Genomic DNA, 23,256 nt, shown 5'->3' on the forward strand with positions numbered 1-23,256 from the left:
CGGGCTGTCCGTAGGTTCACTCCAAAAAGTATGATTCGTATTAGGTATCCGACTCACCCGACTTGAGGCGGAAATTTACTGCTGTGTGGCGTGTTTGCCACCAAACCCTGGGGAGAGGTCATTACGTCGATAGTCATGTTTAGGACTGAAGAGGGATTAATCGTGCGAGCCGATGTGTCTAGTGTAGTTCGAGAGACGGGGAACAGAGGGTGGATCCGCATGGCATCTGCCCCAGTTGTCTATTCTATGGGGCTGCAGGGCTGGGCTGGGCTGGCTTCGCCCCCCCCTTGGCTGCGAATCCGATCCTGGGGAAAAGGGGACCTCCTTGCTGAAGCTGAGTCTCCTTCCTTTTGTCTGGTTGCGAATCCGGGGTAGGATCCATTGCTCGCGTGGGTATTGTCTTTAGCCTAGATAGATGACGGCCTGGTTGGGCGGCACTTCAGCTTTCTGATTATGGCGCCCCGTTTCATTATCTGTTGGACTCTGAACACTGCCCCTTGTCCACCGGCTGTTGAGATTCTGGCTGCCCCTGTCAGTCATCAACTTTCGTCGAAGCGCTGCCCCTTTCTTTTGCCTGCCAGGCGCTCAGACCTGCGCTCTGATACATCGTTCACCGGTGCCCTGCGCAGTACCGACCTATCATCTCAAGACCCGAGAAAGAACGAAGTGAAAAGGGCGTCTTGATATTTCTTGGTCTTTGGTGAGCTCTGGGAGGATTCCAGAGACTAGTCGAACCAGAAAGTACAGGAGAAGACATGGTCCTGTGAATCGGGGCGAGGCCCAACCCCCGCGTGCACTTAGCAAAGCAGATGTGTCGCTCTTACACACCATGTAGTCGAGGTCTCATGCTTAACAACGAAGGATAAAGGTTGAAGGCAGAAAGAGGGAGAAAGGAAAAGTGTAGACCATTAGTATGTCAGGCGGGCCGGATCTATACCGATAAACAAAAAGCAAGTCAACCAAAATCCGCCCAGACCCGGCATCCAGAAATCTATGTCCAGATCGATAGAACACGAAAATCAAATAAACAGGGGCTGGTATATACACAACACCTCCGTCGCGCCCGCAGATCGAAGTCCGGAAGCAAGCTGTTGAGTATCTCAGTCTCAGCTCCCCGGCCATCGTTCTGGCGGAGGGTGGATCGGATACATGCTGGATGGCAGATACCCGATCGCAGGGATTGTCTTTTACAAGTAAAACGCTCAAACTCCATTCCCAGATGCACAACTCCAGTGCGTACAAAAGTCAATAACGTGATTAGTGGGTTCGGTCTTTTTCTCATGGCTTCTTCTTGACGTGACGGCTCCCTGATTCAGAGGGGAGCTCGTCGCCGTCGATGATGCGCCAGAGACGACGAGGGGAGAAGTTGTTGCCGACAAGATAAATACCGACGAACCAGGCCGAGAGGAGGTTGGCCAGATGGTGGAGCAGGTAGGCGTACGTCACGCCGTAGATGGCGGAGTACACGGCGATGGCAAAGAAGATGACGGAGGTGACGTGTTTGAACCTATTGATGTTAGCATGGAACAGAGAGGGACAGGAAATACAGAGAACATACCGATTCACGATCCGCGGGATCATCGCACCACTGGTCATCGTCTCGACGAGGAGGAGGAACGGCATGATAGACAGCACGTTGTGATGGGAGGAGAAGGGCATGAACCAGTGCACCACAAGGTTGTGGGCCCAAACCAGAAGCACCAGCACATTTATGGGCAGGATCCACAACATCAGGACGAGGATGGAATGCGCGTAGTTGCTGAAATTGATGTGCTGGGAGGACCTGGTCTCCTTTGCATGCCACTGTGCCCGCACAGTCGTGGCCAGCTGCACGATACAGGCAACCATGTAGGCAAACTGGTACGGGATAATCGTCGAGACAAGGATGAGCAGGACTGCGGTATGAATCACGCGTCGCCGAGGGGTAGGTGAACTGAAAATTGGGAGATTCCCTCGATCTTCACGCCGAATATAGCCTGACTTGCTGTTCACGGCTCCGTAAATAAGGGAGAAGATGTTGACGAGAAGAAGAGCGGCATAATTAACTAAGACGCAAACACCAACGCTGATAAGACCAAAGATCGGAATCAGGAACCAGAAGAATGCATCTTGTGATCCCAGGAGAAGATCATTCTTCGTAAAGTCAAGAGGAGTTTCAGTCGAATTTGTTCGCCAATGGAAAGGGTCATCGGACTGAGGGAGGGCTTTGGAGGTGGCGAGAGAAGATGCCAACAGCGACATGGCCACCAACAACAATGGGAGGAGGAGCGCAAGGCGCGATCGAGGCCATCGTTGAAGGGGATGAACGAACCAGTCTCGTCGTAGACTTGGAACTGCTTCCGGAGCACAAGAGCTACAACCAGCAGCGGAAAGGCTGCAAACACAGTGCGGTATCTCATCACCAACTCGCCGAGACTGCTAGTAAGATCAACTTGTAGGGAGATGTCGACTGTCGAGCCAGAGCTAGGATCAGTCCATAGTTGGAATGACACACCACCCTTAGCGGCCTGCTCACGCACCGGCATTGGCATATACGGTGCAATTCCGTGCAGGTTGACATTGACTTCGTCGACATTCACGAAGAATTTTGATTCATGAGGGTCAAGGATGGACTGTCGAAGCAGCGGAGCGAAAAGCTCCTCCTTTTGTGGGTGCCGAGTGATCTTGAGTCGGTAGTCAAGAAGACTAGAGTGCAATGCTGGGACTTGCACTTCAGTGAGCATGGGCATGTTGGCGGGGAGTCTCATCTTGAGACCTGCACCCAGCAAACTGCCAAGGCCAACCTTGGCCCGAATCATCGAATCTGAGCTGTCCGAAAACTCTGCGACCAAGAAGCCCGGTGTGGGTACATTGGCCTTGTCCACAACAGCCACAAACTGGTGCTCTGCAAGTCCCTCCAGATCATACTGAAGGTAGGAGAATGGCGGTACACGCTCCCACGCGTCCTTCGATGACGGGGTCGAAGCAGGAAGATGAATGACATCTTCCGCCGCACTCTTACAAGCCAGGCGGGTCGAGCCCACAGTACCTCCAGAGAAATCCAAATTCATGGAGAAGATGGCGGATCGGCCATTGTTAAGTGGGAACACGCTGCAGAATAACACTTCGATATTTCCCTGCTTATCCAAGGTTTGGTCTGTCAGGAGCGTAAATTTCTTGCCCGATACACCCTGAGGCGGAATCGGCAATAGTCGAACATCCGGGCCATGCTGCAAGCCCAGTTCGCGGAGGATAAGCCGCTGGCCCTGAGCAAGGATTGTGTTGGCATTGTCTTCAAGAGTTAATAGAGTGTTTGGCTCTTTCTGTGCCAACGTCCTTTCAGCGACGGCCTCTAATCCAGTCAAGTACCACCGCTTGAGTGATCGCATACGCTCAGCTCTTGGTTTCGTCTGAGTTGGACGCCGGGCGTCAATAATATCGAAGAGTGACTTGATAATCGCCTTCCGGAATTGATCACACCAGGTGATCGATAGATGATCCATGCCGATCCACACATCAGGGATAGAAGATGTGAAGACGGTAAATCCATGCGTCTCAGGCACGAGTGATGTGATACTGGTATAATCAGACGGAACCACGGTGTCGCGCGCACCGCCCGCAATTGAGATCAACGTCACATGCCACAATGGATTGTTGTTGGCCCACGTTTGTGAGTAAGCCTCACGCCAGTAGTCGTTAATTTGCTTGTAGGTATGGACGATATCGGAGTCAAACGACACTGGTGGTTTCGCGTGCGGGGCAGACATGGTGATAATCGTGTTGACCGAGTTGGCCTGATAGTTGGCCATGGTCAGGGCAGTGCGAGCCACAATTCCACCCATGGAATGACCGATCAGGATCACCGCGCTTGGGTCCGGTAACCCAGGATCTCGTCGAGTTCGTCGCGGGTCGTGATAAAGGGAGAGGATGTAGGAGATAGCTTCGTTCACATATTCCGCTTGATCCAATAACGTCTGCCCATGGAACGCGGCCATATCCTCGTTGAAATCCACCATGAAAAAGTCCAAGCTGCGCGTTCCAGCCGCATGGCGTTCATCGTCGTGTCGGACAATGTCGTAGTAATGTCGGGAGGCCTCCGCGGCCAGTGATCGGACCTGTCGGTAACTACCAGCGTTGCCAGGAAGAAAAAGTACCGGAACACCATTCAACTAATCCCAGTCAGCCAATGCATCGCTATTCGCTCTTCAGTGATATCCTACTCCGATGTTATCCTGCGTGTACGGATCCACGCCCTCCTCTCGGTACACGAAGAGATTGTACTTGCTCGCGAAGCGCGTATGCTCCGTGTCAAATTCGAGCATCCTAATAAATGTCGGACTCATCATTGGCACGCCGCATCCATCTCCGCCAATCTGCCTCGTAGCAAAAGAACGCACTGTCGATAATAAAAACGCGACGGCGGCAAATGTGGTGAACGCCGTGAGAACAGAGATTGACCAAGGACTGCGCAGACGAGACTGGCGCGCGCGACGGCCATCGGGCGAGGGAGCTTCCAGAGGAAGCCGGGGCGAGCCCAATGGCATAGTTTTGGTATCGTTGGATGGTTGGGACGACGGGTGCGCCAGAGACTGGAATTCCGCGAGCGTGGATTCGAGAAACCGTTATCGCGGCGAAGATCGAAACTGGTGCCGTGTCTGGCTATTTGCGACCGCGATTTATCGTTCGGCTCGATGGCTTGGCCATGGTCGTCTGGAGATCGAATTGGGGAATCTTCAGTGTCGTCCTCGACAGGGGAGCCTGAGGAGCGTCTGTGCATTGGAGGAGGCGGAGCCGGGTCTCATCCAGCACACAAGGATCTTGGCACAGGGCCACACAGGACCCAATAGGCGAGAACAGGAAGGGGAGAAGGGGAGGGTGGAAGGGGGGAATTCGATCGGAATGCAGAAGGTCAAAAGGTTCAAGGTTCCCAAGGAGAGTGGTTTCTCTTTGGGGTTTGGGCCGAGACTTGGCAAGGAAAAATAAGAAAAAGCTTCCTGAGACCCTGAACTTCCCATGGAGATACCAGGATCACCTTGATTATACGAAGCACTCTGAGCAAGAAGATTCAGAATGTGACTTAGAGGAATCAGGACTTTCGGTTCTTGATCACTTGAACTTCTAGACGGAAATGGTATTCTTGGTCTTGGCAATGAGCCGGTGTCACCCCATGTCTCTATCACCCGCTCGAGCCCGTGGACTGCCTGATCGGGAACAAGAGTGAGACAGCTCCTAGGGGCGTTAAACAAGTCTCTAAAGTGGATGGGTCTCAATTGCCGGTATCCATCTTCGTTTTGATTGTTCTGTTTCTTGCTAGTCTTGCCATGACCAACTTGCTAGCAGGCAACCATAAAAACTAAGGTACCTGCAGGACGCGTATGAGAGGCGGTAGCCCCAAATCAAGGCAAAGAATTAGCCAGAACGCTAGCGTCGTGGCGCAGGTCAGGCTAGCTTTCTATCATAGCAGGTTCAGGGCGAATGGCGTGACCGGCTTATACCAGTGTAGTTTTGGGCATACTTGGTGATGGTATACATCGGGGCTCAGGCATAATCCCGACACAATCTTCCCTGATAGCTTCTCCTTAATTAGCCTGATTACACACATCCACGCATAGGAATCGGCTCATATGTCGTGCACAGTGAGCCTTGAGTGCGGGGTTGGCCCCGGTCGCTCTACAAGGAAGCACTTCTTCCCTGTTCATGTGCGTTGCCAATTTTCGACCACAGTAAGAGTTGGAGATCTAGGTACTTATCATTCTGCATGGAAATCCTCTTTTCTATCACAAACGTGATGAAACCTTTCAACCTTCGGACTGGCAAGGTGCCAGGATGGCGCTTGTCGAATTAAGCAGATTCTGATCATTTTGTCTGTGCTTACAGCCTCAGTGGGTCAATTGCTTGGAACCACTGTTAATCGTTTCTTGGCCCACAGATCGTCTCTACTCGATACTTGGCAATGATCGTGGACTAAGTTGAAGCGAATCATTTCGTTGCAATTATAGCTTCTCATAGGGCGTGTACATATCATCCATTAAGCAACTGAGTATACAGCCATCACATCATCAGGGTATATCGACGTTATCAAAGATGAAATACGAGATTCACCAGCCTACTCCACCCTGGTGGCAGCTGCCTTCTCAGGGTCGCTATCGTGTCGCTCCATTCCACGGTGGGCGGCTACAACTTGCAGATCGGCATCGTGCTCAGCATCAAAATTACGACCAAGACGCTCGGGTCCGACAAGAGTCACCAGAATAGTGTAGGCAAAGACACAGCCCATGAAAATACAAATGACCTTGCCGTACTCGTAGCGGTGGGCTGCCTTCTCCGTGGCCGGGAGCGGGAAGCGCTCTCCGATCGTCGACTCGATGGTCGAACTGGCGGACGACACGAGATTACCAAGCTGGTAAGCTGTGCCAACAGCGAATGTGCGGATGGGACCGGGTGAGAGCTCCATCAGATGGATGGGAATCACACCCCATGCACCCTGCACCATGAATTGTTCAAAGAAAGCCGCTGCAATCACATTATGCGATGTGACGAAGGTATATGGGTAGAGAAGCGCGCCCCCGACGATGCTGATCACGATGATCGAGAACCGGCGACCGAAAATTTGACTCGCCCACCCGCACAGTGTACCACCGGTCAGCGCGCCCAAGTTCGCGACGACCTGCGTCACAGTCACCGCATTCTTGGAGAAACTGAATTGGTTCTGCAGCATCGTAGGGTAAAGATCTTGCGATCCATGAGACATGAAATTGAAACCGGCCATCAAAAGCACAAGGTAAATCAACAATAGCCAGTGACGCTTCAAAGCAACTTTTCCTTCGGATATGAAAGAAGCAGCCACACCGCCGCGAACCTCCTCACGCGTAGCTTGTCGACGGCGGAAAGTCTCCGTCTCCGGCAAACATAGACGGAAGGCGATGATCAGTACTGGAGGACAAGCAGCGAACCAGTATAGCGGGCGCCAGCCGTGGGGAGTAGTATCAACGAGACCGCGCGCAAACGCAGTAGCCAGCAAATATCCAAATGCATAACCCTGCTGCAGCAAACCAGAAACAATACCGCGAGCCTCAGAGGGACAGTCCTCGAGGGCTGTGGCAGCCGCATTACCGTAAAGACCACCCATAGCAATACCAAAGAGCGAACGACAAGCTAGGAATTGCTTATACGTCTGACAGAAGCCAGTACCCAGCTCTAGAACCACGAAGAGCAGTTGGTTGACCACAAAGGGCCACTTGCGACCCCATCGGTCGGATGCGATTCCAAAGATGATCGCACCAACAGACCGCAACATAAGAACCAGCGTGATGCCCCATGTAATATCTGTGACGGATTTATCGAAGCTCGTAGCTAGTTGAGTGGTCGTCAGAGAGACTGTGAAGAAGTCGAACGCATCCCATGTCCACCCAATAAACGCCACCTTCACTAAATTAGTATCACTTCTCTCAAGGTGTAAAAGACAAACCCAAGAAAACACACCGAGAAGAACAACCATTGCTGGCGGTTGAGTAGAGTTAGCGCTTTAAATGGATTCGGCGCCGGATTCATCGGCGGAACGAGCGTGGGTATGCGCGTGGCTATATAACGCCCAATGCTCATGTGCTCTTCGACGTCCGGCGAGGACACCTCGTGTTGAGACTTGTGGGTTTCAGCCATGTCGTTCACTCGGCGAGTTATTCTAGGGACCGAGAGGGCATGCCACTGGAAACTGGCGGGTGTTCGGGGGGGAAGGGGGAGAGAAAGAGAGAAAGAGAGAAAGAGAACGGGGGAACCGCGACTTCAAATAAATGTCCCCCGCTACCACAAGCTCTAGTCTTTGCCTAAGGCCTGTGAGCTAAACCCCGCTTTGCTGAGGTCCAAGGATGATACGCTTTGTTATTCGCTGCATGTGGTCGGTTCTGGGTTCGGGGCCTGGTACGAATAGGGCGCCGATCTTTGCACCTATTGGGGAATATGGCTTTTCCCTCCTGTTAGCCTAGACTTTTGGTACCATAGAAACCTGGACGTTACAGGGCTTACAGCTTCAGCCAAATATGGACAAGGCTTTCCTGTCAGGCACTTTATGCAGCGCTCCATTTCCCCACACCGAGTCGAAAAAGACCCGATGATTCAATCCAGATCCAGCGTCAGAACCAGATTGGCTCAACTCGCCGTCATTCCCGAATACCCCGAACTATCCAAATCCTTCGCCGATCCCAGCCTATTTTGACGTGGCTCTGGGTACACAGTTCCAGCCAAGACTATCACTCCGCATCCCCAGGTCCCTGGCCCGCGGCTCCACCGCGGTTCTGAAGCGCCACATCGGCCCATACTCGGATAGTCTCTGTCAACACCAATACGTGCATCGCCAAATTTACCCTTGTCTTCAAATTTGTCCTGCGCCAATTTTTCTTCTGCGTCCATGCAATGAGACGAGCTTTTTTGAATCCTGGGTTTCCCCGCGACCCTTTGCTCCGTACTACGGAGGAATGTGGGTCGCGGGCATATCCCATAATGCTGGGTAATTTGCCTTGCTCGGCCCATCGGTCTATGTCTGCCTCGGTCTCAGGCTTGAAAGAGGGTGCCAATTTAGCCTATTTCATGACAGTCGACACCGCAGTTTCCAAGTGAGAGTAGGGGTAGAAAAAGAGAGAGAGACGCCATGAGAACCCGACGATGTGTCGATTAGTAGCAGGGCAGGGGCTTCGCTCAGTTTCAACAAGCTCTATCAGAGAGCCATGGTTGACCGTTTACAACAAGAATTTGGGAAATCTTTCGAGGCACGCGATTCTGGGAGAATGAGATAGAGTCAACTACGTGGTCGGTGGCTTAAACACAGTTTCGGAAGTTGACCGATGCTTGTAGCTTGTGTGGTTAGTTTATGCGGGTGGCTTGATCGAGTGTGGTCGCGGGTAAGACTGGTCTGGCCGTTGAAGGTTTGCCCTATTGCGCGCCAAGATCCAAAATCCGGGCCCCGCGGTGAAGCACAGTTCGAGTATTGTCAAAGTAAGCGAAACCGCAATTGTGATTACTATCGAGTCGTATGCCGTACTCGTTCTCTGATCTTGGCAGTTACGTCGTGCGCCCCAGGGCGGCCCACCTCCGACACGATTCGAGGACGGGGCTTGTGTTTCTTGGCTTGCAGTGCCATGGATGCCGTAGAATTGGCACCGAAGCTTCTTCTAACTGTGAGCTGATTGCATACTTCACCGGGCTATCCCTTTGATGAGGCCACCATGCCGTCTTCAATTTTGTAGAATATGAGAAGGAATATCTATTGGGATTTTGGGTCCCTCGTAGATCGACAGCAGGCATCTTTACGAGCGAAGTATTCAGCTAGAAACTGCCACCGCCCGGTGTTTACCTGTACGACTGAGCCCTCGCAAGACCGGCGACAGATTTCTGGTCTAATCTGACTCCCTGTTATTACTCATTGACCCTGTACATCTCTCTGAATCTCAGCACATCATGTCAGATCATTCATTGAAAGTAACTGCATCGTTACGGCCGCGAAATTCCTGCCAAGTGGAGAATGGCATAGAGGGAATCAGCTCGAAAATCAGCGAAAGGGACCAGTGAATATGGATATCCATAATATCTGGGTTCAAACCAGCGAGCAAAAAAAGAACTTTACCGTCTGAACCTTGGGCTTTCCCGCCCCGGTCTAGTTGGAGGGGACATTCTACAGGGCAATAGGAAAATTTTAAGAATTAACGTTGGCGACTTCATTGATTCTCCTCAATCTTCTCCACCAAACAAGCAGTACCATACGCACAAATTTGCGAGCACGCCCCAAAACTAGCAACATCAAACCGCACCGCAATGATTGCATTCCCACCTCGACCCATACACTCACCCACCAGCCTCTCCATCGCTTCTTCCCGCGACGTATACATCAGATTAGTGAAAAATCGAATCTCGCCCCCGACAGCTGATCGCACGACAGCGCCTATGTCCGCGCCCCAATTCCGCGTTCGCACGGTGATGCCATAGATTGTCCCAAGGACGGACTTGATCTTGTAGCCAGGGAGCTCGTTCATGGTTGAAGTGATTACTCCATGGGTGTCGGTGAAACATGAGGGGACTTCTTTCTCTTTTTTGTTCGATGCCATGGCAAGGTTCGAAATGGGCTGCTTGGACTGGATGTCTTGCTTTGGATTAGTTGGGATGGACGAATGCGGGGACAGCATGGATATACTTGGTGGGAAATTGTTTAGGGCAGTGTTGACGGTATACAGACGTTTTCAGTATACGAGAAATGCAGTTCCAAGGCCAATATATGGAAACGCTCGAGCCTCGTATTCATGAGAGATCCCCATCTCGATGCCGTCATACCCGCGGGATTTTTGAAAAGGTTTCATAGGCCACAACAATCAGATCCCACAGTCTCTCTTGTTTTATCGCGAACCGAAGGCTATTTGAAGCTGATTTTCCGTTCATAATTTCTGAATCATCCATAAGCAATGTGTGGAGGTAAATGACTTCCACCCTGTGTCAAGTGGGGCCGCGACACTTTCCAATTTTATTGATTTGGTTCTTCTCTCTGATAGCCGCGCCATGATAGAGTCGAGGGAATGATTCCAGCCACAGTCCCAATAAGAACTGAATAGGAAACCATCGCGTTCTGCAGATGAGGCTGTGCTGGGCTGATCCACGGCATTTGCGGCCAAGAGGGGCGGGGCAATGCAGCACCGCCTCAGATTCGCGTCCAGGGTTTCGTCGTATTCTTTATTAAGGTGCCGCTCATTCTTATTGTTGTACATTCAGTCTTATTTCATTGATTATTTTTCTCTAAACTTTCCACCTCCTTCACGCTCTCCTCAACTCTTTAAATTATGTCCTATTACCCACCTAATCAACACGGTGGTGACTACGGTCAGAACTACAACCACCAAGGCCAGGGCTATCCTCCTCACCAACAACAAGGTTATCCGCATCAGCAAGGATACGGCTATCCGCCTCAGCAAGAACAAGGTTATCCGCCTCAGCAAGACATTGGCGTTCCGCCGCCGCAGGGTTATTACCCTCCCGAGGTAAGTTCATTCCTACCTGTCTCAGAATATCAGACAATGCGCTAGACAAAATGATACAATGGACCTCATGACCCCCAATCTCCAAGGAGGCGGCTGACAGATTATACAGCAGCAGCATGGATATGGCCAGGCCCCTGCTCCGTACGGCCAGCAGCAGGGATACCCTCCCGCCTATGAGCAGCACCAACAGGGCCAATACGCCGGCCCCGGCTATGGCGCCCAACAGATGCCCCCCCCAAGACCGCGGCCACACGCCTTACCCTCCCCAGCAACACCAGCAAGGTGGCGAGAGCGCTTCATTCTACGGTGGAGCTCCACCTCAGCAGCAAAGCTTCGCGCCCGGCCCCGGCGGTCCAGAGGGCGAGAAAGGTCTCGGATCGACGTTGCTCGGCGGCGCCGCTGGCGGTTTCGCGGGCCACAAGATGGGTGGTGGATTCCTAGGAAGCGCAGGTGGTGCAATTCTCGGAGCCGTTGGTATGAACATGGCCACGCATGCCATGTAAGTCTTCATTATCGGCTCTTTTGTCTTGGGCTATTCAACTAACGGTTCTATTTCCGCGGAATAGCAAGGACCAAAAGAAGAAGCACAAGAAGGAGAAGCATAAGAAGGATAAGCACCACAAGCGCCGTCGCTCACATTCTTCCAGTTCGAGTTCGAGTTCAAGCTCGAGTTCTTCGAGTGATAGTGACTAGATAACTTGTTTTTCATGACACAAGATGTGGTGGGCTAGTTCGATCGAGGGCTTGCTTATGATGGTGGCACATATTATATTGATACCCTGCTCTCCAATGCCCTCTGCTTGCTCGGATTTTGGGTCTTAATGAGGCCCAAGAATTGAGGGCTTCCCCTTTCTTTTATCCATTCGTTTTTCGTCTGTACATTCTTATCGTATTATTCCATCTTAACAAGAGATGAGATCACCAAACTACGGGATTCTGTGGAGAGAGTGGATCAACGTCAACTGGACCAGCCAGATGGGCCTAGATGTACTGTATTAAGTGCACAATCCAAAGGCTATTATACAGTTATAGTACACGGTGGAATGTTAAATGCAGTGCTCAAGCGTTAGAGCCACGAAGAGAGTCCCTGAACCTGCCGTCTTTGACAGCGTTCGGGGCTCTGATTGTGCTCAGATTTTCGGTTCACCAGGTGAATTCAGTCGAATTTCAGCCTTTTGCGGGTACTTTGCAGGAGTCTGCTTCTCGTAAGCAAAGATGTCGTCGGGTTCCACCTCTTCGGCCAAATTGAAGCTCAACTGCGGTAAAATTTTTGGAGAATCCCAGACAAAATTCCACCTCGAAGATATCGCATTCCACTGCATTCGTGGGACAAGGGCAGAGACACGTCGCCATTGACGGTGCATAAATCTCGCGGTGATCTTATGTGGCCGGCCATCGGCGTATTTGGCAAATGTCCAGCCTTTCTGCGGCCCGTCTGTCAAGAACTCCACAAGGTGGCCTTCTTGCGTGGCTGGAGGAGACGCCATCTTCCTTCGCTTTACCGGCGCCCACGGCAACGTACCTGAAATTAAGCCGTCCAAAATGGTCAATTCGTGATCCGGTAATGGTGGTAGTAAACAGTTCAATGTATCGGTATACCACTTCCTACGCATATTTATGCGGCGCGTAGGACTGAGAGTAGTCCCCCAGCTGTTGTGCTCGGGAATATTTGGCTGGAGGCTCTTCACGCTCGGCCGAACACTTTTAGTTGAAAGGTGGCCATTGTTCATTTGTGACTTCATAAGACTCATAATGATCGCTGGAGGTTCCCAGCCATCTTGATATATCGAGGGTCCATGGACCAATTTCTCCAGTGATTTGGCGTCGGTTGGGATATCATGGTCGAGTAAACGATTTAAAAATGTGTGACGTTGTTCTCCAATGCGCCCGTATGCAGAATGCAAGACTTTCTCCAGGGGGCTTTGATATCCTTCATTTGCTCTCCGAAGCAATGATAGGCCTTTTCTGGCCTTGCGAGCACGATCAGCTTCGGTGATATGCGATTTCTTTGCCTGCTTCTTTGCTTGTCGATATCGGTCGAGGACATAACCAGACGTGTAGGCCCGCGCGATGGGATCAGGGAGGTAGGTACATTCTCGAAGAGTTGCCCGTAGGACCTGAAGCCATTGTTCGCGCCCTCGAGGGTAAAGAGAGCCGGATATAGGAGCCGACGCCATTGAAGGAAGAGCATCACTCGAAACGGCAGAACGCGAAAACCTTGGCGGGAAGCGTGTCACGGGACGGCGACGCGCTCTTTTCGCTTCAGAACTCCAACCCCGCGACTTGCTCTGCCGTGCATTGCTTATCCGAGCCAAATCGGTTCCTGACACATTCCTTTATCGACTCTGGGCAAATACGTTGGATGGTCCTCACAGTGACCCGTTGCGCTTTCCCTTCCAGAAGGGTGTAGCCACGCGCCTCCTTTTGCTCGCGTCTTCCTGGCATCCGGTACTAACGCACCACCCTCATAATATGCTCTTTTTGCCGTACCTCGGTGCTGACTGGATTTGCAAGGGATTAGTATGTCCTACTCACAAAAAAGTAAAGGGTCAGCGCACGGTCTAGCATTTTTGAACGCTTCTCAATCCCTCTCTTCGACTCCTGGCGCAACTCCTCCACCCCGAAAGGATCGCAGATGTCTTCCTTCGGTATGTCGAACGGCATGTCAAGAAATAGCTTTGGTGGTTATGACGGAGGAAACGATTATGGATCACAGGGACCATATCAGAATCAGAGTGACACACCACAAATTTACCGCGTTCGTGGAACCTGTCCGATAATGGAAGGCTTTTTGCTGATAAACAATACTTAGGCGGTTTACTCCAATGTGTCGGTCTATGAGATGGAGACTCGAGGTGTCGCAGTTATGAAACGTCGATCCGATTCCTGGTTAAATGCGACTCAAATCCTGAAGGTGGCTGGGGTTGTCAAAGCCAGAAGAACGAAGACCCTGGAGAAAGAAATTGCCGCCGGGGAGCATGAGAAGGTCCAAGGGGGCTATGGAAAATACCAAGGAACGTGGGTCAATTACCAGAGAGGTGTCGATCTTTGTCGAGAATACCACGTTGAAGAAATCTTGCGACCCCTTCTGGAGTATGACATGGCCCCCGATGGATCTGGCGGCCCTTCTCAAGAAATACTCGACACACCCACGAAGGAACAAGCCATGGCTGCACAACGCAAGCGCCTTTACAGTGGCGCCGAGAATCGCAGCATATCTCAGCCCCAACAAGGGACGTTCTTCCAGAACATCTCGCGCGCCGCGGCAACTGCAGTGAATGCCATCAGCAAAGCTCGATTTGACTCTCCGGCTGCCAACAGTCGACGCCCAAGTGTGCCGCGCAAACCATCGCAACAAATGGCTAGCCAGAGCCAGGACTCCCAAATGACTTTCGGTAGTCAGAACAGCATGTACATGTCCGATAGCGGGTTCAGCAGTCTACAGAATCGCTTCCAGCAGGACGATCATGATGACTTTGCGGAACCCCCCCGCAAGCGTGTTCGTTCGTCATCGCATCAAGCTCCTTCAATTGGCTTCCACCGCGAGCCATCCAACCTCTCCATGCATGACCCTACTCCGACAGAGCCCAATGATTCCTTTTACCAGGACGTGGACTTGCCGCCCCCGCCAATGGATGATGGCCAGAAGCGCGGCCTCGAGCCAGTGCCTCCGGCTTCGGAGCCAGAGGGCTTCCAAAAGACCAAGCTTATTATGACTCTATTCCTTGACAAGCGAACCAAAGACTTCTCCAACCATCCCGCTCTATTGCAGCTGACTGGCGAAGATCTTGAAATCCCGCTTGACGAGTACCGAAATAATGCTCTTCATTGGGCTGCGATGCTTGCACGAATGCCGCTAGTTCATGCGCTTGTGGCCAAAGGAGCAAGCATATCTCGAGTCAACCTCGCTGGTGAGACTGCACTGCAGAAGGCAGTGGGAACCCGCAACAACTTAGACTACAGAAGTTTCCCCCGCTTGCTTCAGGTGCTTGCACCAACTATTGACATGGTCGATTACAGTGGTAGGACTATCTTGCACCACATCGCCGTCATGGCCGCAACGGGTGGCGGAGGCCATGTCTCTGCTAAACACTACCTGGAGTCACTCTTGGAGTTCATTGTCCGACATGGTGGTTTATCATCAGCTACCAATGGCGAACACACTCAAAATGGCACCTCCAGTACGGATTGCATCTCTCTCGGGCGGTTCATCTCAGAGATCGTCAATCTGCGTGATGATCAGGGTGATACAGCCTTGAATCTCGCTGGGCGTGCGCGCTCGGTCCTCGTTCCTCAGCTTTTGGAAGTTGGTGCTGACCCACACATTCCCAATCATACCGGTCTCCGACCTGCCGACTACGGAGTTGGCGTTGATATGGTAGACAACTCGCAGTCGCAGCAGAACGGGAGCCGTAATGATACTTTCATTGATCAGTTGGCGAAATCTAAGAAGGAGATACTCGATGGTAAGTTAATTCCCTGCTAAGAAATTACTTTATATGCTAAACATTATTTCAGCCGCTATGTCTCAAATCAGCACAATGGTTGAAGAGGCACTGGGTGGTATCGATCGGGAGTTGGCATCAAGCCTGACCCAAAAACAGGAGAAGTTCGATCATTGGCATTCAAAAATCCGCGAGTCTGCCAAGGCTCGTCAGATCGAGCAGAAGCAGCTGGATTCATTGAAGCTACAAGCTTCAGACCGAGTGAAGTCGACCGACGGATCAAGAATCTCGAGCGGTCTTCAGAAAGTTTGATCAGTACATTAAAGGGTACCCAAGGATTTGATATCTCCCGACTCGCCGTTGTCGGCGACGCAGACCAAAATTCCGGCGTGGATATCACTGCATTCGATGCCCTATTCCCTAGTACCTATGAACCCGCCTCAGGGTTCTCTCCTCAACAAATCGCGTTCTTGGCAGCATTATCCCCGCCAGACGTACTTCAGCATCGGCTTCAATGCTATCAAAATTTCAATGCTGGTATCACTGCAGAAGTTGATGCCCTCAAGGCGAAAAATGCCGTTCTAGGCCAAAATTACCGGCGAATGGTGATGGCATGCACGGGATGGACCGCGGAACAAGTGGACGAGGCAGCAGAAGGCTTGACACAATGTGTCAAGGAGTTGAATGAGAACCCCGTACCGGAAGACGAGGCCATTGAGATTCTGATGCGGGATCGTGGGCAGGACTGGTAATTCTTGACTTCTTCATCCTCTGAGCGTTTGTGGAACGGCGTTGTATTTCTCATTTGTATTATACGAATACCCGGGTGGCCTTACCTGATGTTTATTGCCATGTGTTGTATTTATGAACAGACACATCTCTGTACACCTGCTGTGTGGTTCGTGGCTTTTTCTGGTGCTAGTACAGGCTAAATGCCATGGTGAAATTAGCCGGTCCTACGCTTTCAGGTGGCTCTATGCACTCGACCAGACCAGTTCAATACTTTGCCAAGGCAATTGTACCTATTCCCCGCGTTTGGTCCTTGTTCTTTTCTTTGGAGCCGGGGAACCTATTTATACCCCGTGAGCAACCCCGGGACCATCATTCCAGCGATATCTTCCGCCTTGCACCAAGATCGACAGATCTATAATCTCGCAACCATGGCCACTGGTATTCTACGCGTCAAAGCAGACACAGTTGTCGACGAGAAAAATGATCGTGTCATTCTTCGGGGAACAGCTCTTGGAGGATGGATGAAGTAAGCGGAGTGATTCAAGTTCAATCATGTTTTGCCATGCTGACAGCCACAGCATGGAGAACTTCATCACGGGTTTCCCCGGTCACGAATCTCAGCACCGAGCTGCTATGCGCAGGGTCCTTGGACCGCAAAAATACGAATTCTTCTTCGATAAATGGTTGGAGAACTTCTTCACAGAGGCAGACGCGAAGTTCTTTGCGAGTCTGGGCCTCAACTGTCTGCGACTACCGTTCAACTACCGTCACTTTGAGGATGATATGAACCCACGCGTACTGAAGGAGACGGGTTTCAAGCATCTGGACCGGGTCATTGATCTGGTTCGTTTCGTTTCTCTGGGCCGATCGTCTTTGCTAATGATTGACAGTGTGCTGCACATGGCATCTATACGATCTTGGACATGCATGCCGTGCCCGGAGGTCAGAATCCGGACTGGCACTCGGATAATCCGACCAGCTATGCCGCCTTCTGGGATTACAAGGATCATCAGGACCGGACTGTATGGCTCTGGGAGCAGATTGCTGCGCGATACAAGCACAATCCCTGGGTTGCTGGGTACAATCCACTTAATGAACCCTGCGATCCGGAACACGTCCGCCTTCCAGCCTTCTATACCCGTATCGAAAAAGCTATTCGCGCAATTGACTCGGATCATATCTTGTGGCTCGATGGGAATACCTTTGCGATGGAGTGGAAAGGATTCGAGAAAGTCTTATCAAATTGCGTATACGCCATGCACGACTATGCAGTAGGTCCATCTTGATCCAAGAGCTCTGCATATCTTTGACTCTCTAATTCTCTTTAATTAGTCGATGGGATTCCCTACTGGAGATAGGTATACAGGCACGCCGGAACAAAAGCAGCATCTCGAGCGGTCGTATCTTCGAAAAGCGCAATTCATGAGCGAAAAGGGTACGCCGGTGTGGAATGGCGAGTTCGGACCCGTCTACGCTGATCCGGCCATTGATACGGATGCTGCGACGGTTAACCAAGAGCGATACAATCTCCTAGGCGAACAACTTCGCATCTACGACAAATACAAAATCCACTGGTCGATTTGGGTGTACAAGGACATTGGTTTACAGGGTATGATTTATACTGACCCAGAAAGTCGATGGAACAAAACGATCCAACCGTTCCTGAACAAGAAGAGGGACTTCTGGCTTGATAAATGGGGGCGTCGTCCTGCTGCTGAGCCGGAAGCTGCACTCAAGCCTCTAGTTGATTGGATTGATTCTGCCAGCCCCACGGCTAAGGATACTTACCCCACATCATGGAATACGGAGATGCATGTCATGCGTAACGTCTTTAATACCTTTTTGGCTGCTTCGTTTGTGGACGAATTTGCGGGTTTTTTTGAAGGCATGGATGAGACGGAGCTGGAGGAGCTGGCGAAGAGCTTTCATTTTGACAAGTGTGTGCAGCGCGACGGCTTGAATGAGATTCTGAAGGCGCATGCACATTTGACTCAATAGACTTCGATCAAGGTCGTGAGGATTCGAACGCATTACAAATCTAGTGTCTACGAGAAATAGAGGGGTAGTAAACGGACGTGGCAATAATATTCACTTCGGGAACAAACTGCATGGGAAACAATAATCGCACGCACGATTCACTATCCACACACTATCGATAAGCAGAAAAACCGAAAAAGATCGCGGGGTTTCGCGCACTTTTGACGTTCAAGGACTCGAGGTTTTGGCGAGGAACGGTTCGACAAGCACTGTCGACATGGCCGACCCTTCCATCCCTGAAACGCTGAACAGCGTCTTTGATGCTCCCCTCAAGGACCGATATGACCCTGTCCGCTTGATCTCCAAGAGCATCGTCCCCATCTTCGAACTGCCCTGGCCAAGAGAGTCCTGGGCCACGATTCCGACAGCGAGGCCATCGCAAAGATCGCCAGTGCCGATACTTCATATACCACCTTTGTCGCCGAGAACGCTCGCGCCATCCTTGAATCGCCGGGCGACGGCTTGACTGTCAAGCAAACACAATCGCAAATCCTGCACATTGGTCTGGCAGCATTGTTCAGTTTCCTGCAGTCAAACGTCACTGGACCTCCGCTGGTTTTCAGCTCAGCGGAGACTGTGCTTCCGACTGCTCTCCGAAGCGATGTCAAGGTCCTCGGTGCTGTGCGGGCGAAGGTCATTCGTGATCTCACCGTTGATGGTGAGGCCGCCTACAAGCTCACACCCAACTCGGAACTTTTCTCAGTCGCCAAGGCTCTGCTTGTTGATGCAAGCACCGACGACTCGGTTGTTGCGAAGACGGCTAGAATGCGTGTCAACTTCCTTCACCAGAAGATGCTCTCCGAAGTCACAAGCACATTGCAGGATTCCATCTACAAGGACGTGGAAGCTTTGAACAAGGCGGATTTGACTCCTGATGAAAAAGGGCGTTTCTTATTGGAGCGCGCAATTATCAACACCCACCACGGATTTGATGTGAAGGCACGAGCGGATCTCGATCAGGCATGCCAGGTCCGGAATTTTGAATTTGCTTTGACGGGTCAGATGGGTAAGCGCACGAAGTTCCAGGAGCGCGATACTAGTCAATTGGTAGTTCTGGCCAAGAGTGCGGACGAAACTCCCAAGTCCGCAGATGCTTCGGGTCCTAAGAACGTGGATCTCGACGATGATACCCTGCTTGAAGCAATCTCTTTCACCGAGAGCAAAGCTACAAATGTCCAAGACGAACTTTCTCCCACCCTGCAGTCGATCGACCCTAATGACCAGCCTATTCTTAACCCCGTGGATTCGGCCATCTTGCTAGCGATGGCATCCGCTATTACCAATACTGCGCCTGAGAACGGTCTGACGCGGGAGGAGACACAACCATACGCCACTCGAGTTCTCGAGGGTGGCAGCTCAAACTGGCAAATTTATACACAGGCTTTGTTAGTACGTAGTCGTGTGGAGGGCTTCCGATCGCGAACTGTCGAGAGATCTGTGTTGCAAATGCAGGCCCTCGTTGATCAGGTCATTGCGGACACAGCGACAGATGACACCGCTGCACAGCAGCCTTCAGCTGAGCCCACTACTTTCTTACCTCGCCCCGAGAAATCCGAGTCTGCCTCCGCCTCTGATCGATTGGAATATATCTGGCTCATGAACTTCTCGACTCGGTGGAACCTCGAGTCCGAGCTGGCCAAGCGCTGGGTCGAGCTGGGCGGTCTCCGTACCGCGCTTGAAATTTACGAAAGACTTCACATGTGGGCTGAGGCTGCTCTGTGCTACGCCGCAACTGAGAATGAAGCCAAAGCTAAAAGCATTGTGCGCCGCCAACTTTACGAAGCGACAGGCCCGGACGAAGATGACGAGAATGAGCAATTTGATGGCCCCGAGCGGTCACCTGCAGCTTTGCCAGCAGATGCGCCACGCCTGTTCTGCATCTTGGGAGATATCGAGAAAAACGAGAAGATGTATGAACGCGCCTGGGAAATCTCAGGGAACCGATATGCTCGCGCCCAACGCTCTCTCGCCCGTCATTACCTTGCTCTCACACCACCTGATCTGCTGCAGGCCGAAGATGCCTACCGCAAGAGTCTAACCATCAGCCGTCTCAACCACAGCGCTTGGTTCGCTCTTGGCTGTGTCCAACTTGAGCTTGAGCACTGGAAAGACTCCACCGATTCTTTCACTCGCTGCGTGCAACTAGATGACACCGATGGCGAGGCATGGAGTAATCTAGCAGCCTCTATGCTACGTTCATCCGCGCCAGATTCCACCCCGGACGTAGAAGTCGACGAAAATAACCCAGACGTCGACCCCCACAAGCGCAAGCGTGAAGCCCTATCCGCCCTCCTCCGCGCCGCGCAACTTAAGCACAGCAACGCCCGCATCTGGGATAATGTGCTCACAGTCGCCGCTTCGATTCCCTCGCCCTCGACACCCTTCCGCGACGTGATCACAGCTCAGAAGCGGATCATCGAACTTCTTGGCGCGAAGAAGGGCGAGAAGTGCGTTGACGGTCCTATTCTCGCTATGCTTGTCGACTTCCTCTGCACAGCCTTCGACTACAATTCCCTCTTCGTCGAGTCCGACTCTGGCCGCGTTATTCGCTCGGGTACTATTCCCGGTCAGATCCTCTCCCTAATTGACGACCACGTTGTCCCTCTGATCACGCACTCCGCTGCACTGTGGCTCGTCGTCTCGCGAGTCGAGGTATTCCGACAACGGCCTGCTGCTGCTCTGGAGGCGCATGAGAAATCTTGGCGAGCGACTGTCGCGAATAATGCCCAGGGCGCGTTCCAAATGGGTGATGAGAAGCCTTGGTTAGAAATTGTTCGCTCTACCGAGAAACTTGTGCGCGAGGGATATGCCAAGTTCGGCCCCATGGATCGTGAGAACCAGCAAGTCGATGGAGATAAGGAGCTTGAGCTGGTCGCTAGTGACTGGCGCTTCAAGGCCCGGAGTGCCGTCCGCGGAATCCTCGGCAAGGGCAAGGATTTCTGGGAAGATTCCGTGGGATGGACTCGTCTGAAGACACTTCAGAGTGAAGTCACTGGTAACTAGAGCAGTATACATATAAAATAAACCGATTATGGCATTTTATGACCTCTGAATTTCTTTGCATTTGTTGCAAGTATGTGATTCTGATTGGACAAGGTCCTTGGTGTTCAGCATGCACCATTTTATGCCTGCATCTTCCTCTTCAGCATCCCGCAAAAGCTCTCAAATAATACGCTATCCGTTCCCTGGATCCAGCGTATCAAGACTTGTACTTGCCCTTGTGTTTCGGGAGTGTTTCTATGGCCGAGTGTCAACTGAACACGGACTCCAAGCGCTGCCTCCGCTGGGACAGTCTTTATATCTATGCCTTCCTGTCCAGAAAGCTTCATCTTACGACGTGCTTGTCGAGACCAGACATTCTCCGAGGTGTATCCCACTCCAGCGCTGAGAATCTTGTCCCAGTCCCAGTACCATGGTAGCGAGTCCAGCTCGCTGTTTAAAGTAGCGCTAGCAGTGTCGACGGATGTCTTTGGCGGAAGAGTGAAGGTATAATCACTCGGAAAGGGAAGAAGGTGCTTTGGGAATCCCGGAATACCCCGGGCGACGCTCTGAAAGAAAAGATAAGTCTCGATTCCTAGGTGAGGATGAGAAAACGCACCATCTTCGGGTGTAGTACATCCCACGACCAAGCAAGAGCCCACCGCTTCGTCTTACCTGCACAAGCTCTGCGACGGCATAGTTGTGATTATTGTTTTTTGTCAAGGTCTCGACAAGGGCCGCAACGCTGCTCAGTTTCCCCAGCATGGATGTGTACCACTGTACTCGGGTGCGTAGTTGCATGCTTTCTTCGATCATGCGTGTCACGAAAGCTACCTCGCCTCCTGATGTGACCATTTCCACGTCTGCGCCTGTGCACGTCTGCGGAATGTCAGTTTTCTTTGATTTTAGGAACTCGAGAAAGATAGGTACCTGCGATGGTTTCTCGGATTTGGCTTCTGCCGATTGTATCATTTCTTTTTGGGATGCGTAGAATGGTGGATTGCACATTGTGAAATCGGTTCTGGACTCAAGTTGAACAAATGATCCAAAGACCGATAGGCTGGACAAAGACTGACCTCTTCAGATCAAACTTGTCGAGAGGGAATAAAGGGCCTCGGGGGTCAGTTCTCACGATGCGAATTCGTGAGTCGAGTTCGTTGAGCTTCACATTATGTTCAGCCGTGCGGGCGTTTTTCTCATCGATTTCTGACAAAAAATCAGCACTAGGACTAAATTCTTTCCAATTTTTTTGAGATTGTACCTGTCGCAAGGAACCTCCATCGAGGTCGAATTCTGCATCCTAGCAAAGGGTAGATGCTGCAACACCCAGTTCCACTAAAATCATGAATCATTGTTCTATTTTCCAAAAGGGGGAACAACAATCATACACATCAAGACCGATTACTTCTCGGTCAGGATCGTATCCTTCTTTGATCGTGCCTGCTGTTGAATCCAGAAGGTCTTGCAACCAGAGGATGTAGTTCAGTCTAAACTGTTAGCATGTGAAGTAAATTGCAAGGGGCTTTTCGCACCTGTTAGGGACCTTCAATGCCTGTCAGTAATCTGTTCCAAGTAAATAGCAAGTATTGAGCATACCGGTGGACATAATCGATCTTCAGGCAATTCAACGTTCAAACGAAAGTCTTGTTTCAGCAAAGTGATGGTCAACGCTCTGTGATATCATCAGGTTGGGCTTGAGTCAAAGTACTATATTTATCTTACCTCACGGATGCTGGATCGTTGAAGTCCAACTGACCATTTGATTTGAGACTAAAGAATTATCAGTTTCCAAATCTACGTCAGATTTAGAGTACTCACTGCTTCGCGAACTCTGGCGACTGTAACGAAAGGGCAGCAAAGTCGACCCCATTCCTGTAAAGACTCCGTGCAGTTTCCATTGTTGATTGATTTTGAGAGCAAAGCTGATTCCAAAGACGTTTGACGTGATCTCTTGGATGTTGACAAAGTGAAGATCGACGGGAAGGTAGATCCCGTAAACTACGGCAGCGCAGTCACATGATTCTTCAGGCCCTGAGTCCATGTATTCAAAAGCTAGAGCAAAAGCCAAC

General features: G+C 51.4%; 10 protein-coding genes across 10 annotated transcripts; 5 read left to right on the forward strand and 5 right to left on the reverse strand.

Annotated features, from left to right (window-relative positions):
• Positions 1-1,278: 1,278 nt before the first annotated feature.
• Positions 1,279-4,756, reverse strand: N7477_007867 (GPI inositol-deacylase; the record flags this gene model as incomplete). The annotated part of the gene is made up of 5 exons (XM_056969530.1): positions 1,279-1,507; positions 1,559-2,204; positions 2,252-4,148; positions 4,200-4,302; positions 4,377-4,756. The coding sequence occupies 5 exons, from the start codon at positions 4,754-4,756 to the stop codon at positions 1,279-1,281; spliced, it is 3,255 nt and encodes a 1,084-aa protein (XP_056819562.1).
• A 1,329-nt stretch (positions 4,757-6,085) lies between these two features.
• Positions 6,086-7,638, reverse strand: N7477_007868 (sugar transporter family protein; the record flags this gene model as incomplete). The annotated part of the gene is made up of 2 exons (XM_056969531.1): positions 6,086-7,402; positions 7,462-7,638. 2 exons carry the CDS (start codon positions 7,636-7,638, stop codon positions 6,086-6,088), a joined length of 1,494 nt encoding a protein of 497 aa, XP_056819563.1.
• A 2,048-nt stretch (positions 7,639-9,686) lies between these two features.
• Positions 9,687-10,151, reverse strand: N7477_007869 (YbjQ family protein; the record flags this gene model as incomplete). The annotated part of the gene is made up of 1 exon (XM_056969532.1): positions 9,687-10,151. One exon carries the CDS (start codon positions 10,149-10,151, stop codon positions 9,687-9,689), a length of 465 nt encoding a protein of 154 aa, XP_056819564.1.
• Positions 10,152-10,796: 645 nt separating this feature from the next.
• N7477_007870 (putative glutamine-serine rich protein MS8) lies at positions 10,797-11,687 on the forward strand (the record flags this gene model as incomplete). The annotated part of the gene is made up of 4 exons (XM_056969533.1): positions 10,797-10,994; positions 11,104-11,211; positions 11,264-11,493; positions 11,561-11,687. The coding sequence occupies 4 exons, from the start codon at positions 10,797-10,799 to the stop codon at positions 11,685-11,687; spliced, it is 663 nt and encodes a 220-aa protein (XP_056819565.1).
• A 437-nt stretch (positions 11,688-12,124) lies between these two features.
• On the reverse strand, positions 12,125-13,171 carry N7477_007871 (uncharacterized protein; the record flags this gene model as incomplete). Its single annotated transcript, XM_056969534.1, has 1 exon — positions 12,125-13,171. The coding sequence occupies one exon, from the start codon at positions 13,169-13,171 to the stop codon at positions 12,125-12,127; it is 1,047 nt and encodes a 348-aa protein (XP_056819566.1).
• Positions 13,172-13,629: 458 nt separating this feature from the next.
• On the forward strand, positions 13,630-16,191 carry N7477_007872 (putative APSES transcription factor (MbpA); the record flags this gene model as incomplete). The annotated part of the gene is made up of 4 exons (XM_056969535.1): positions 13,630-13,752; positions 13,807-15,460; positions 15,513-15,647; positions 15,707-16,191. 4 exons carry the CDS (start codon positions 13,630-13,632, stop codon positions 16,189-16,191), a joined length of 2,397 nt encoding a protein of 798 aa, XP_056819567.1.
• A 559-nt stretch (positions 16,192-16,750) lies between these two features.
• N7477_007873 (glycoside hydrolase family 5 protein) lies at positions 16,751-17,457 on the forward strand (the record flags this gene model as incomplete). The annotated part of the gene is made up of 2 exons (XM_056969536.1): positions 16,751-17,014; positions 17,119-17,457. 2 exons carry the CDS (start codon positions 16,751-16,753, stop codon positions 17,455-17,457), a joined length of 603 nt encoding a protein of 200 aa, XP_056819568.1.
• Positions 17,458-17,506: 49 nt separating this feature from the next.
• N7477_007874 (uncharacterized protein) lies at positions 17,507-18,169 on the forward strand (the record flags this gene model as incomplete). The annotated part of the gene is made up of 1 exon (XM_056969537.1): positions 17,507-18,169. The coding sequence occupies one exon, from the start codon at positions 17,507-17,509 to the stop codon at positions 18,167-18,169; it is 663 nt and encodes a 220-aa protein (XP_056819569.1).
• Positions 18,170-18,425: 256 nt separating this feature from the next.
• N7477_007875 (uncharacterized protein) lies at positions 18,426-21,211 on the forward strand (the record flags this gene model as incomplete). Its single annotated transcript, XM_056969538.1, has 2 exons — positions 18,426-18,497; positions 18,551-21,211. The coding sequence occupies 2 exons, from the start codon at positions 18,426-18,428 to the stop codon at positions 21,209-21,211; spliced, it is 2,733 nt and encodes a 910-aa protein (XP_056819570.1).
• A 119-nt stretch (positions 21,212-21,330) lies between these two features.
• Positions 21,331-23,085, reverse strand: N7477_007876 (DUF890 domain protein; the record flags this gene model as incomplete). Its single annotated transcript, XM_056969539.1, has 10 exons — positions 21,331-21,756; positions 21,863-22,066; positions 22,118-22,208; positions 22,264-22,393; positions 22,449-22,522; positions 22,576-22,674; positions 22,720-22,730; positions 22,784-22,859; positions 22,910-22,957; positions 23,006-23,085. The coding sequence occupies 10 exons, from the start codon at positions 23,083-23,085 to the stop codon at positions 21,331-21,333; spliced, it is 1,239 nt and encodes a 412-aa protein (XP_056819571.1).
• Positions 23,086-23,256: the final 171 nt, after the last annotated feature.

Source organism: Penicillium maclennaniae (assembly GCF_028827695.1).
Source record: "Penicillium maclennaniae strain IBT 15551 chromosome Unknown utg000007l:1.0-4884863.0:1.0-4888362.0, whole genome shotgun sequence".
Taxonomy (NCBI): Eukaryota; Fungi; Ascomycota; class Eurotiomycetes; order Eurotiales; family Aspergillaceae; genus Penicillium; species Penicillium maclennaniae.